The 15,149-nt window shown below is 54.3% G+C and overlaps 1 protein-coding gene across 2 annotated transcripts in view; it reads right to left on the bottom strand.

Annotated features, from left to right (window-relative positions):
* Window positions 1-2,286: 2,286 nt before the first annotated feature.
* The window catches only part of RXRA (retinoid X receptor alpha), a 114,751-nt gene continuing 101,888 nt past the window's right edge, over window positions 2,287-15,149 (bottom strand). For both annotated transcript variants that reach the window (XM_075054680.1, XM_075054681.1), the window contains exons 6-10: window positions 14,656-14,785; window positions 9,706-9,838; window positions 8,497-8,588; window positions 6,697-6,802; window positions 2,287-2,987 (exon numbers count right to left, since the gene is read on the bottom strand). In XM_075054680.1, the coding sequence (XP_074910781.1) occupies window positions 2,840-2,987; window positions 6,697-6,802; window positions 8,497-8,588; window positions 9,706-9,838; window positions 14,656-14,785 (609 nt within the window). In that variant the 3' untranslated portion in view covers window positions 2,287-2,839. The remainder of the gene's footprint in view (window positions 2,988-6,696; window positions 6,803-8,496; window positions 8,589-9,705; window positions 9,839-14,655; window positions 14,786-15,149) is intronic.

The following is a 15,149-nucleotide window of genomic DNA, read 5'->3' as shown; positions in this document are numbered from 1 at the left end:
GGAGGGCATGGCATGGTAGGGTGTGGCATGAGATGGGATGGGATGGGATGGGATGGGATGGGATGGGATCTCCCGCTCCGCAGCCCAGCAGTGCCCAGGGCTGCAGCCGGCCAGACCGCAGCCTTGCAAACCACCACAGCTCAGCACCCAGCACCAAGCAGCCCCTTCCAAGCCATCCATCAGGAAAGACGCGATTCCACCCAACGGAGGAGGACAGCGGGTTTATTCTAGTGCAACGTCCAACGACTCTTTCACAAAGCACCCTCATCCTCTCCGGCAAGCAAGCTCCAGGCTTCTTTCCACCGGCAAGAGCCGGGCTGGGGGCTGCCGGCTGCCCTGGGACTGGTTTGGCTCCCGGCTGAGCTCCGTGCCGAGCTCCGTGCCGGCTGGCTGGGAGCAAACACCTCCCTGCAAGCCCCCCGTGGGGCTGCGCCAGCCTTACGCTGGCAAGGAACAGCCTGCTCGTGTTTACTGGCACCCTTTACATATTTCATTTCTCTTGCCTAGTTTTCTTGGCAAATTCTTGCAGGGTGAAGCTGTTTAATAATATTTTCGGCGGCATGCAGGCTGCTGGAGAAACGCAGCCAAAACACTTTCCCTGCCTCTGTGGATTTGCCACTTCAGGCCAGCCTAAGGGAAAGTTATGACCTGAAATCCTGAGTATTTATTTAGCAATGAGATGGCCTGGTTAACTGCAGGGGATGGAGCCGGGGACTCGAGCTGCCAGGCGGGATGACGACAGGCGGGTGACAACTGTGTCCCCTCAAAAATAGAGGTGGGAGCTGGTGGGCACTGCTCCATGCCCCTCCAGGGACAAAGGAGATGTTTGAAGAGCCAGCTACAACCCACGGGGAGCAAGAGAAATACCTCTGGGACCTAATACTTTGCCGTTTTAAAGCACAGAAGACATGAAAGCGGTGGGGAAGCCCTTGGCCCCAGGGCAACCGCAGGCACCTCGTTCTTGGCTCCGAGCACCCGCCCCATGGTGTGTTCAGGACAGTCCGTCCTGCCAAAGGGGAAAAAAACCCTCCCCGACATCCCTCACCGCTTGCTCTGCTTTTTTTTTTCTCTTAACTCATTTTTTTCAGCAGGGCTCTGGAGACACCTGATGAGGGTGAAATGGGGAGGCGAAGGGGAAACGCTCCCTGGCTGACCTCCTCTCCCCACGCGCTCCCCGGGGAATCCCATCCCGTGGGGTGTGGGCCGGTTCCTGGGACAGGGTCCCTATTCCCCAAAAACCTGTCCGTCCCCCTCCTGTCACACCAAGACCCAAGGAAAGGACCGTGCAAAAGCCGAGGTGCTTTTGATGCTCTCAGCATCCCCGATGGGCACGCTGCCACGTCCCCCACCCAGCCGGGACCTCTCAGCCCCCGCATCCCTCCCCCATGGCAGAGATTGAGGGGAGGGGGAGCCCTGTTCTTGCTTCACCACTAATTAACAGCCACAATTACCAACCTGGCCAAGCACTCCCACTAATTGTTGCCTCGCAGTGTTTTTGCATGGCAGCTGCTGAATCAACAGGAGAAGGCTCCTGGGCGAGCCGAAACCCCCGGTGCGAGGCGAGGGCTTGTGCCAGGCGAAGCCCAGGGGAAATGCCTGCTGGTACCTGGGGTGCTACGGACCCGGAATGCGGGCACGGAGATATGTTTTTGTCAAGCCCACCCCATCAGCTGGAAATGCCCCTTCAACCTCACTAAACCAGGTCAGGACCAAAAAAAAAAATCAAGGAGCCATTGCGGACACGCCAGCTCCTGCTGCTCCAACGCAACAGCCCTTGAAATAAAGCGTGGGTCTGGCAGGACGGGCTGGACCGAGCCTCGAGAGTGGGGCTGTGCCGGGATGCTGGGCAGAGTGGTGAGGGCAGGGGGTCCCAGCAAGACCCTGGGAGCTGGGGAAGGGCGATGTTGAGTCCCTGGCAGCCTTAAAGCAAGTGCTCCAGCCGGCTCGTGTCTGCGTGGGCAGCTCCAGAGTGAGCGCAGAGGCACCTTTGGGAAGAGCAGCGATGCCCGGCTGCCCTCTGGGACGGCAAAAGGGGATTTTTTCAGGTGCTGCCGCCCGCGGGACCCCCCTCAAAGGGGTGAGAGGGTGCCCCGGCTGCCTGTGCCAACAGTCACCTCGTTATTTGGGGGGTGGGATTCAGCTCAATCCCAAATCCTCTGCTTTTAATTGAAAGGAGAAGGCTCTGTGCAGCCACGGGTGACTCATTCACGGGGCACGGGCTGGGCCGCCTCTCCAGCCCGCCTCTCCCTCCGTGAAGTAACTACCGAGACTACTAATAATAGTTAGAAACCAAAAATAGAATTCTTTTTTTTTTTTTCTTTTTTTTCTTCTCTTTTTCAAAAACTCCATCCTCTGAAAACAGCCAGCTGCAATCCGGCGAGTTCAACCACTCCCCTCGACTTGTCCAAACCCCACTGCCCCAAGGGCTGGGACCGTCCCTGTCCCCGCTCCTGCCCCACGGGAAACACCGTCGGCCGCGGCATACACGCGGGGTGATGCCAAGCCCAGCCAGCGGCTCACCCCGAAACTCATGGCACAGCGGGGGCCGGGGCAGAGGTGCGAGCCAGGGCAGTGGGTGGCAAGCTCTCTCCGCTCCCACTTCTCTACATCTAGCGCAGGGAACCAGCGAGGCAGGTCTTGAGATGCAGCAGTGACAGCAAACGGACAAGGGTGAAGGCGACGAGGAGGCGAGGACGGCAGGGGGTCGCCCCGGATCAGACGGTGCCTCCAGCGCTGGGGAGAGGAGGGAGGGACGGGCTGGGGCAGCGGCGGAGGAAAAGCAGAGGAAGGGGTCCCGCGAGACCCCGGCCGGGCGAGGGACTGACCCAGCAGCAGTTCTCTAAGTCATTTGATGGGGCGCTTCCAGCATTTCCATCAAGAAGGTGTCGATTGGCGTGTCGCCTATTAGCTTGAAGAAGAAGAGGTGCTCCAGGCATTTCAGGCCAATGGACCGGAGGGCTGGGAGACGGAGCAAGAGCTTTGCGAACCTGGGGGGGCAGGAGACATGACATGGTCAGACATCCCACCGGCAGCCCCGCTTCTGCCCTGACCCCCAAAACTTCCGCGGCCAGTCCTGCTCGGAAGGGCTGGGAGTCAGACGCAACTTCTTTTGCTACCAAAGCCATGGGGCTACACCCAGAGCTGCGCCGAGAAATCATTCATTATGTCCCCAGCCTTGAAGATCAGGCAGCCACGGTGGATTTTCACAACAAACATGTGCTGAGCTAGTAAAATAAGAAACGAAAGGCCATCCCTGGACTGGGGTGCACCACTGGCTTCATGCACGCGTCACGCATGTGCAGTACCGTTCAGTGAGCACCCTGCGATGCTCGCGGGGTCCCTCCACCGCAGATGTAGAGGAGGCACCACGGGGCCAGCCCTGTCGCAGGCAGTGGTGCAAGCAGCTGCAGCAGCTTGATCTTCGGTCAGGGAAAAGGGCAAGGAGCCGGGGAGGGGATGGAGGAGATGCTGAGCGGGGTTAGCTTGTACCTGGCTCCGCGATGCCCCTTTTCTGCAGGCACCGGGCACCTTCCAGGCAGCTCCACCAGCCATCACTCCGGGCTGGAGGCACCTCGGGGCTGAAGCCAATGGAAGGAGACAAGAGCTTTGATGCAAAAGCTGGAAGAAGCGCTGCAAATCAGCCGAGACACGGGGTGCTCCCCTTCTCCCTGCCCAGGGCGGGGGTCCGACAAGCCCCAGCCAAACAAAAGCCCTTTCTCCCCAGCCTGCCCTGCCCGGCGGAGACGCTTGTCGGGTCGCACCCGAGATGCCGGCAAGAGCCGACAGGCAGAAAAGGGCTGCGCAGCCGGGCAGGGGAGAGCCAGGGGGGCTGGGGAGAGCCGACAGTGCTGCGGGAACCAGCCGGGATGAAGGAGACGAGCCCCAGGGCTGGCCAGCCATGCTGGGGAAAGGCTGCTATGCGTTGGGCTCGGAGGGTAGCAGGAGGCTGCGGAGCCGGGAGAAAGCCGCCGGCTCCTGCAAGGGTGCTTCGGAGCACCCCAAGGTGCCACCCGGGGTGCCCCCAGCCTGCCCGCCCACGTCCCAGGGGTGCAGGCAGCAACCCCGGGTGCTGCGGGATGTTGCCTCCCCGCTCTCAGAACGGGGAAAAGGCCCTTTAACGGTCGGGAGTGCATTTATTTGTTTTTACTGCTGCACAATCAGGGCTTGAACATAAGCAAAGGCCGAAACCAGCTCCGGGAGAAGGGGACTCTCTAGAAAACACACACATAGAGAGAGACATGCACAAACATACAGATATTATACATGCATGCACACTTCTCTCTCCCTGGTTTTTTTTTTTGCTGAGCTGGCGAGAACGGTGGGAGCAGAGCCAGGAAAAACAAATCAGTCCTACCATCCCATTCAGGAAGTTTCACTTTAAACCGAACCAGATGATGGCTCCAGCCCTCGGATATGTTTAACTGTGAGATAACCAGCCCACAGCACAACGTGCCAGGGCTGCGGCCGGGAGGGAAGAAAATAGCCCTGATTCCCTGCGGCTGCCGGGTGTCACGTAGGCACTGTGCCCTCCCTGCAGAGGAGCAGGGGCTGGCACGGAGGCGAGCACAGCTGGGTTTTTCCTAGGAATGCCTCCCTCCATCTCGCTGCTGCAGAGAAGTTCCCTTTTGGTGTTTACATGGTGCTCGCGAGCTCTTGATGGCCGGGGACTAGGCTGAAGACACGCACCGAAGGGCGCCTGAAGAGGTGGGGAAGCCAAGCGCTCACTGCGGCGTGGAGCCGGCGAGGGAACCCGCCACGGGCTCGACCAGCCGTTTGCTCAACCACAGGAAGAACTTGTTTCCAGCCCCAGATGGGGATCACGCTGTGCCACGAGACCAGGAGGATGCAGAGAGCTCCTGAGAGCTCAGTTTAGCTCTTGTGCAACTCTGGACTCCCAGCCCACACGTTAACCCCTCCCGAGCCACCTGGGCTCGTTCCACTGTTGCCCTGCACCACAGAAAAGATGGAGTAAGGTCAGCAATGCCCAGTCACGGCTCTCAGGACAGCCCTAAGCGTGCAAAAACCTTTAAGGTCACCAAAGAAATGTGCGAGGATCACACGAGGAGGTCCCCAGCCCAAGGTCAGTGAGAGATCAAACTCCAGAGCCCTTGGTGCAGGCTGCCGAACCTAAAATGCTCCCTTACACATCGCTGATCATTGAGGTAGAGCCCTGGGGAACTGATTTTTGACTGGTGGCTCAGCGACTTTGCTCAGTCATGCACAGTGGCTTCGCGGTTGTTTGGTCGATGCAGAGCGGTGCTGTCCCCGTGCCAGCCCCCTGCCCAGCCCCACCGCCGCGAGCAGCGGCGTGCGAGGGCTGCACGACTCGGCCGCGGACACTGGACGCCTATGCAAAGCCAAGAGTTCATCCCACGGGGGGGATAATCCGGGAGAGCTGCCGGCCACGATTCCCAAGGCAGCTCTCCTTGTGCCAGGTATGGCTGGCTGCTCGTTGTGAGCCCCAAGGGGAGCAGAGCTCTTCTGAAACACCCGAACAGCCAAAGTCCAGGGTCTGGGTCTGGATTTGCTTAGGAACTGCAATTTAATAATGCTTTTTGGAAGAGGAGTTGGCTTGAGAGTTGGCCCGAGGTCCACACAAACCACCCAGGAGAGGAGAGGTAATCACCCCTGCTCTGTGCTCCGTGCTCGTCCCCCACCTCTCCTCCTCACCACAAAGTCAAACACACCCAACGGTACCTCCATCCTAACTCTCCCTGCCACAAGCCAACCATGACATCCAAGAAGCCCCTTAACAATGCATCTTTTTTCATCTGCCAGCACATTGGTACCCAAAGGGGGGAAAAAATAAGTCTAATATTACTTCTGAGGGTGTGATCTGCCCACCGCATTCATTGCTGTAAAAGCATCCTTTTTTTAATTTAACCATCCAGACACGCAAAACCGGGAATGCAGGTGAGTTGCAAATCCCAGTTGTTTGGGCTGTTTTTCCCAATATTCACGCCTCAGCAATGATACGCACCAGCAGCAGTTTCCAGCGCTTTGCTTGGTTTCTCAAATGACTGTCAGTAACTTAACTGGCAGTTGCCAGCTTCAGGCTGTAACTGGGAAAATGCGCCCACTCAGCTCCTGAGCGGTCCAGGAAAGCATTCCTAATTCCCCCTCCCATTCCCAGCTGGATTGGGGGAGGCGGGGAGGGGAGAAAAGAGCATCAATTGAGGCTTTCACTTCCCAGCAATGATGCTCATCTGCCACTGAAAATTAACTCCGTGTGCGTCTTATTTTCGCTGTGGTTTGCTCTCCGTGGTTGCCAAAAGGGAAATGATACCCCTTCCCCCATGTGCTCATCCCACTGCTGCGGCCGCAGGAGCCGGGGCTCCTCAGGTCTCGGCACCGCCGTTACTGCCTGACCTTGTCCTGGCTGCGCTGCGTTTAGTAGCACGGGAATAAAGACCTCTCTGCGCTTCACAGAGCGGATTTTCTAAGGACGTTCACGGCTGAACCAGGTAGAAATGAGCGGTTTTCTCTGCAGCGAGCCGTTCGCTCCCAGGAGACGTGGGAACACAGACCCCTAAACGGAATGGACCCAGCACCCGCATGCAGGTGCAGCGACCCCGAGGACGGCACTCGGACCCCGTCCCGGGCTGCAGCACCCTTTGCCCAGGCTGCAGCACCCACTGCATGGGGCTTTGCATCGGCGTGAGGCTGCAGGAGGTCAGGGCACAGCCAGCAACTCACCTCCCGGGCTGGTCGGGGTATTTGTGTTTGCAGTATGCCTCTAGCGATGCGTACACCTTCTCCCGTAACGCCTCCACTTCAGCCGGGTTGGAGAGACCTTTCGAGTCTGAAAGGCAACGAAAGGACCATCAGCCAAAAACCTCCAGGCTTTCCAGGCAGGCAAGGATCCTCCTGTGCATCCCCCAGCCCCCTTCATCCCTCCCGGCACCACCAGACCAGGGCACAGTGTGGACGCGGGGTCTGAACCCCAGGAATTTGGGGCAGTACCTAACACCTCCCAGGAAGCGTTCAAGCCTCGAAAGGTTCACCCTGTGCCTACAGGTCTGTTTTACCCCACCTCACACCCCAACCCCAACCGTTCTGGCTCATTCCAGGGGTCACAGGACCCTCATTTAAAGGCTTTAAGTCACCCTCAAGTCCTGGGCTTGTGGGATTTCTCCCTCCAGCAAGAAGCACTGCAACAGGGCTAAACAAAAAGCCCCTGCTCTGGCAGGTCCCCCGCAACACGGCGAGGATCTGTTTTTAGTAGGGTGAAAGGGACAGTCAAGCAATCGATATCCCCAAGCCCATGCGCCACGGGAACCTCTCCAGATTCCCCTTCTTTTACCATATACGGCTAATCCCAAATTACAGACAATAAATTACTGGTGATTACAAGGAGTGGGGGGGGGGGGGGAAGTCAAGCAGAAAAACAAACCCAAGAAACAGCAATAAACCCTGCTGAAATGCCCTGGCCCGGGTTCGGTGGGAAAGGCCAGAGAAAGAGCCATGCCTGGGCACAAACCACGCTCCTGCGAGGACAGGGAAGGGAAGGGGCTGCTGCAGATGTGGAGGTCTGTCCTCAGCTGCCATCTGCTTTTGCTCTGGACTGACTCGCTCTAAAATATAGAGAACCCCCCAACAGAGCTGTACAGCTATCTGCAGGCTGGCCGTTTATCTCCTGCTGCAGCAGGGCTTTGCTCTCTGAAATGCCGGAGAAAACCCCCGGCACTGAACCTTCTTCTTCCCTCGGGCAGCTGGGGCCAAGGGGGAAAAACGAGCAGCGCGAAGCCTCCTGGAGTCTGTAAAATTAAGCAAGCTGCAGACAAAAAAGAAAGTTTTTGTGTATTTTATAAGCACGTTTCATGCCTTTCACCCTCTGCAGGCTCTGCACAGGGCTTTTGCAGAAATGCAGTTAATAAAAGCCCTTGGATGTTGAGATCAGGAAACAGAGGACAAGGTCCATGCTCTAACTTTGCTCTAACCCATACTTTTGTCTTAAAGGATACCTAGATTCATTTTTGCTCCTATTCAGGGACAACTGCCTTAAGCACCAGAACTTTCTTTATACAGAGTCGGCTGAAACACTGAAAATAGGAAGACTGTGTATGTGGATCAAACCAAAGCCCCTCAAGCTCAGCAAGAACTCAGCCCATCAGTAGGAGTCAGCTCCAAAATCAGCATTCGCCATCTCCTCAGACGATCGCAGCCAAGTCCCCGCCAAGGCCGGGCCCTGTACGGAGAATATTTCGGACCGTGAAACCGTGCTGCCCTCTCCGAAGGTGAAAACACCCCTTGGAAAGGGAGGCCTGGAGAGCAACCCTGGGCATGGATCTGACCGGCAAAGGACATGCTTGTAAGGTGGCGGATGCACGTGCAGCACTTAATTTGACTTTCATTCTTGCCTCTCTTCCTTCTTGCCCTGTCCTCGGGAGTTGGGTGCCCTCAGTTACTTGCAATGGAGCTTTATAGGTAAGAAAAGGAGCCAAAAGGACACAGCATCAGCCAAGAGAGGACTGGAGAGAAGGTAACGGCATGTACCAGGGTTGAAGAGGACAATGGCTCGCAGGCAGCCTAGCTCTGTCTTGTCCATCTGCATGTCTCGCATTTTTGACACGAGTTCTGTCAGTACTCTGCAAAGGACACAGAAATCACAGGCGTCAGCGTTAAAAAGAAATGAAAAAACACCCAGGTGTCAGACCCAGAGTGAGGTCCTCCAGTGCATAGTTAATGAAGTCATGGGATAGTGCTTGCTTATACCAGCTGAGGATATGCCCTCATTTTCCTCCTGTATCAAAAATAGCTCATTAGGAACATCAATAGTTCCTGTGAGATACAACAGAGACCATAAAAACTGGCTTCATATATTCACTGAGAGGCTTTGGCACCTGAGAAAGCTGCCTAAAAATAAAAAATAATAATATAAAAAAAAACCCCAACAGGTATCTAAAGGCAATTTCCTCTGCCGGTAATTTTTATTACTCCCTTTGCTCTTGCTGCAGGTGCCGGTCTTGAAATATTTTCCACTGATTGCCCGGTTTTCCCCATTAGCTCCTGCAGTGAAGTCATGATCTTGCACTTATGACCTCACAGGAAACAAATGATGTCACCCGGGTCCAAAGAACAATTTCCTTGCAAAGCAAAGAAGCAAACGTGATTTGGTTTCAGCTAAGCCGTATCAAGACGAGTCTCGGGCAGAGAGATCAGCCACCATTTAAGCAGCGTCTGGAGCCACACTGTGGGTCAAACACCCTGGAAGTCTGGCTTTAAAACACTTTCCCAAAGCACGAGATTAAAGAGCCCTCGGGATACGCATGTGGAACCTGCTGGGTATTTTGGGTGTTTTTTCATTGTGAAAATAAAATCATGTCTTGGTCCAATTAAAGATGAAAAGAAATAAAGAAGTGGCCTCCTCGTAACATTAGAAGGCATCTGGACCTCATGAAAGAGGCTTTTGATTTGCACTGGGCAGCCCTCTCCCTGACTATTTCGGGCTGCTGGTTTCTGCAGGTTTAAGAGGAAGGATTTAATGTCATCGCCTGCAGCAAGGACCGTGACATTTCCATGCACGCCGTGGGATGGACACCCCTCAGCCCGGGCTCCTCCGACCACGAGCCCACGTGCCACCGCAGCTCCATCCGACCCCGCAAGCAGGTTGCAATGCAGGGAATGGAAGCGGACCGGCACGGGGACGTCTAGGCAAGGTGGTCCGAGACGCGTTCCCCACCGTCCATCCTTCCCCCTGCCCACCTGTCGAAGATGGCCCCGACACCGGCACTGTGCGCGCTGTTCCGGTGCACGTGGAGCCCGGTGGCTAAGAGGATCCCGTCTTTCACGGCTATGGACCGGTGGGAGAAGGAGGCGATGAGGAGCTCGTTCCACCCTGGGGAGAAGAAAACAACCAAGGCCACAGGTTAGAGCCATGGGATCCTTGGCGGGTTCGGGAATCGGCAACGTCACTTCCCCGGCGCTAAAAAGAGAGGAGGAAACCGCTCAAGAACCGCCTTTGCTAGAGTAACGAGGCTGGATGTGGGAAGGGAGGGGGAAGGCAACCCTTTCTTGGATGTCAGGGAAGGAAAAACCGTTAAGGAACAAATGCACTAAAAATATAATGCTATTAAGGGAAGCAGTTTCCTCTATAAACCTTGCAGGCACCAGAGCAAACAGCTCTCTGCCCTGCTCCTCTCGCTGTGAACCTACAAGTGGGTGTGGAGCACCCCTCTGACCTTACACTCTGTGCCTCCGAGCAGTTAAAAACCTATTAACGCTTTGTATCAGCTAATTGGGCTCATTTTCAGGCCATAATGGGGCACAAAAGTTCATTCACCATTATTCAGCTGTGCAAATTGGGACTACGAAAACTCTCGCTTGCAGGTTCGTTGCTTCTGCCATATAAATACTGGAAGGGGTTGCCTCTCCTCTCGCCTGCCGCTGTACAGGGATGTCCCATGTCCATGACTGCTCCACTAACAGCCTTCCAGAGCTGCCTGGTAATCAGCTTTTGTCTTTATTGGTTACTGGACGTGCTACTTCAGGAGACAAGAAAACACATCCTCTGAGCCGGGACACCGTGGGAGCAGTTTGAGCTAGTTAGAAATGGGAAAGGGAAGGGAGATGCGACCTCCCTCCCTGCCTTCCAGCTCCCCTTCCTAATTTAACACGTCTTCAAATTCTTAAATCTGCTACCAGCTGAGTTCAAGAATGCCTGAAACAAACCCCTAACAAGAAGAAATGCTGTAAAGTTTTGAAGGGTGGAAATTTTGGTGACTTTGAACCCAGGAGAGGCGTCTTCAATGAGACAAGATGGGTCTTCTGCCACCCTGGGGAGTTTCACACTCATCATGTGGCTGATGTAACCGGCCTGAAAATGTTCTGGTGTCCAGAACACAGGGCTGTTTGGCGGGATCCAGAAAAGTCAGGATATTGGGTTTTATTTTTTTTCCCAGACTGGAAAAGCAATGCAACAACATCCTTTACCTCCTCTCCTGCCACAGAAACACGTCTTTTCTCGCTGACTGGAATAAATACAAGGTCCACGTGTGCTGTATTTACCTACTGTTGCAGACATGGGTTGTGCCATTAGAAATGTTGACAGGGAATAAAGTTCACTCTTTCCTAAGTGGCCGCAGGATGTTTCCACCCCAATCACGGGAACATTTATTTGGCTATTTACTGGGCGAGGCCTGGCACTTGCAGAGGGATTGCAACACCGTGAAACCCAAGGAGGACGGAGGAGAAGATGTGGGACTGCACCAGGAGCCTGCAGGAACCCTGCTCCCTGGCTGGAGAGGACCTCGCAGAGCCAGACCCCCAGAAAGGTGCCGTGGGTGCTTCCCACCAGCCGCCCCATGCAGACCCACAGCAAGTCCACACGTAGCTCCGACCGACAGAAACCAGAGCTGGTTCACGACGTCCCTCCATGGCACCAGCTTTCACAAGTCTGTCCTAACTCTCGGCCATCACCCAAACCTCTCTGCCGTGGCTCCGCACAGCCCCAGCAGTGCCAAATTCAGCCTCCGGCTTGCCAAGAACATGTGAAAGTGGTGAGGCTGTGGGGTGCCGCCAACATCTGTGCTGGGCTTATTTCAGCTAAGGAGCGCCGGATTAATCAGCATCCTTCAGCTGAATTATTCCCATTTAGAGCTGGGATGTTTCGGCTGAAATGAGGATCCTATTTCTACCCGGTGCTTTCACCAGAGCATCCCCAAAGAGCTGACAAGATAAAGAGGCAAGCAGGAAAAACGCCGTATAACAACAGGCAGCAAATCTGAGTTAGAGATCAAACAAGTCTATCCAAAGAGTTTTGCGTTTCAGCCCAAGCTCTGGAGAAGCAGAGCAGATTTCTTTGACTCTTGTGACTCCTTTCTTATTAAACAAGGTGGCTGCAGCCTCCGGGGATGCTTGGGCTCCTCTGGGGTAGGGAACGCACCTGGCAACCATCATCTTAACCCATCTCACTACTCAGTTTCCCCACCAGCCCTATAAAATGAACTGCAGCTGCAGAGATGTAGTGCTCAGCATCCTTTGCCAGGCTGGCCTTGATGCAGAGAAAACATCGGGCTATTCCTGCCTCAGCCACAGCAAGCCTGGAAACAAGAAAACCCAGGGAAAACAGGCTTAAAAAGTTGGGTTTCCTTCTCTTCCAAAAAGCTCAGAGAAGGAAGATTTTTAAATGATTCAGGATTAGAGGAAAACTACTGCCGGCCCATCCAGCACCACTCCTCCAAAGATGCGTGCTCCACTTAATTTTGCCTCCAAGGATGCATGACTGAACCCGACTGACGCTCTTAGCTTAAATATTTCATGGGCAGCTGTTCTCAGCAGGCCGCTCTCCCCACTCAATAATAGATAGAGCCACTGGTTAAAAGACTTGGGGGAGGTTATCTGAGGCCCCGACAGAGACGCTTGGGGCAGGGAGCCCATCGGAGCCGCTCCAGGTGCTAAGCCCACCCCATGGCCATGGGGCTAGAGCCCCCATGAGATCTGGGATGCGATGGGGTCTGCAGCCCCCTCTCCTGCCCTACGGAGTGGCCCCTCCAGGATGCCAGCTCAGAGCTGGTCCTAACGAGCGCCAGCACAAAGGAGAGAACATCAGAGCAGAAAGTCTCCAGCTTTCATTAGCCTTCTTCTAAAGAGAAAGGAAAACCTTGAACTGCCGTGGGTTTTGTTTCCATTTCACAAAAGAAGGCGGCAGCTTTTTGTCCGAATCCAGTTCTTCCCTGCAATATTTGCAGAAAGCCCTCAAAGATTTCTGTAGAGATGCTTCCCCTTGCTCATCCACTCTCACAAGAGGCTCTAGAGACCCTCTTCAAAAATACACTTTTTGTATTTTCCAGAGAGGGCTGTGAGCCCGCTCTGGCAATACTCACACCCACAGAAAAATCAGAGGAGCACCTTCACCAAAGAGCTAGCAGGAGCCGTCCAGGGAGGGCATGGGACTTGGCCAAGTCTGCAGCAAGAATAAAACCCCCAAATTCTCCATTCCCAGCCTACTGCTGTAACCATTAGATGAAATGCGACTATAAAAATCTCCTTTCAGTAATATAAGAAGCGTGGAAAACCTACACCAGTAAACGGTGTGACTTAATCGCCCAGAAACCATTGAGGTCAAGGATTTCAGAGAGGTTGCAAGAGGGACTGGGTATTTGTATGTAGGGCCAAGGTACGCAGTTATACTGGTTGATAGTCAATAAAAAATTGCAGAAAGTATTAAGATTTATGCATTTGGGCTACAGTCAGCCTTATTAAACAGAATGACAGCTAGTGTTTGTGTGGTGGGAAAAGGGAAACACTGGTCCCATCACCTTTGTACTCTGGAGCCCTTATACCTTCTCCTGAAGCGACCTGGACAGACCTTGGACCGCAAGAGTTCTGGCAGTTCCTACGTTTTGCGTTGACATGAATACCTTGCACTTGGTTCTTAAAGCACTTCCCTGCCCAATTTTATGGGCATTTATGTTGGGGCACACATTTTCCACAGTAAGAAGCCAGGAACGCTGCCATCGAAGTGAATCAGCAGTGTCTGTCTACAGCGGCCATTAACCCGAGGCCAGAAGAAGGCAGAGAGAGGAGCACACACCCTGCAGGGTTTCCCCCTCTTGAATTCCCTACAAAAGTGCATTTTGGGGAAACAACAGGAACTTTTAAAACTACCGGGGACTTCAGAATTCCCGGCTTACTTAGGTTTGGCTGCCAGACTGGTTCACTCCAGGTAGCTCACCGGCTCACCCTGCTCTGAGGCTGCACCTCTGCTCTGCACCAGACTCCTCCATCATCGCCTTTTGAAGTCCCTTGACTACTTTGAGTAGCCAAGGTCGGTGTCTCTCATTGCCAAGCGGAGGGTCCCTGCCAGCCGTCAAGGTCTCCTCATTTCCTCTCCCAGTCTCACCCTTCACGTGGAGTTTGTCATTTGCTGGAAGCCACTTCATCTGTCCCACTGACAACTTGCCTTCTTTGTTTAAGGGAGCAAAACTCTTCGTTGTGTCAAGCCAAAGCCTTTTTAACACCTTATCTGATGATTGGAGCTATGCAAAGAGCTTCATGCCTAAAATGCATTCTCTTTGAGCTCTGCTCTTGGTTTCTTGCCCTCCCCGGTCTTTGTGCATAACCTGCCAGTAGTAGGGGCTTGAATTTACTCGATGGAAGACGACTCTTTTCACAGCTAACTGCTTTTCACCTCCCAAAGCCTCCATTCCTGCAGACCCCCTGCCGCACAAGGAAATTTAAAATAAGCCCAGAGAATTTTATTTTCATCTTGATGGGTGGGAGAAGGAGGGCGATATATTTTTCTCCCCTTTCTGGTTTTAATTATGATCAAACATTTTAGTCTGATGAAATTTCATGGAGTCTCAAGCCCACTTGGTCTTTCAAGTCTCAGCTTGGGAGGACGGCAGCGGGTGGCTCCCTTGGTTTAAATCACCCACCGCACATCTCTGAGCACCTCGGTCATCAGAGACGAAGCCGGGCCATTTTTCAGCTGATCGGCAGCTGGTGCAACATTTTGGATCACATTCAGCAACACATCCCTTGGGGCTTTTTAAATCCTATTTAGCGATTGAATTATCAGAGGCTATTACTCAGAATCAGTTAGTGGCTTTCACGTTGCTGGGACCTGAATCTAAGAGTAATACCTGTCACTGGCGAGAGGTAGCACTCCTACGGCCCCGTGCCGGAGCCCACGCGGGGACGGTTCCCACTCACCTGCTCTGAGCAAGATGACCTGGTCGTCCAGGGGCAGCTCGGAGAAGTGGGGGATCCTCTTGGCCCACTCCACCAGGGTGAAGAGCTGTTTGTCTGCTGCCTGGCATATGTTCGTCACTGGGTCGTTGGGCTGCCAAGAAAAGGAGATCGAAAGGCTCGGAGAAGGCAGAGCAAGGAGAAGAGGAGAGGCTGGAGGAGCAGCTGAGGGGCTTGCTGCCTCCCTGCTGCAGGGAAGGACCCCAAAGTCGGGAGCACCCCAGAAGTGGACATTATCGGCCACAGGGAAAGGAGGTGACTTGGCTTCTCCACCACATGGTTTTTAAGTGGTTTTTAGCAAGCTCCAAAACAGGAACCAGCAGTGTCGAGACCCAATATCCATCGCACTGACTGGTGAACTAAACTAGCTCCAGCCCAGGGATGGGCAGGCTTCTGCACCCATGCCAGCATCTCCGAGCTCGATAAACCAGCACCAGAGGGGGCATTACAAAAAACCC

The sequence above is a fragment of the Buteo buteo genome, chromosome 23, assembly GCF_964188355.1.
Source record: "Buteo buteo chromosome 23, bButBut1.hap1.1, whole genome shotgun sequence".
In the NCBI taxonomy this organism is placed as follows: Eukaryota; Metazoa; Chordata; class Aves; order Accipitriformes; family Accipitridae; genus Buteo; species Buteo buteo.
The sequence above is the reverse complement of the archived record's forward strand: the minus strand, read 5'-3'. Positions and strand labels throughout refer to the sequence as shown.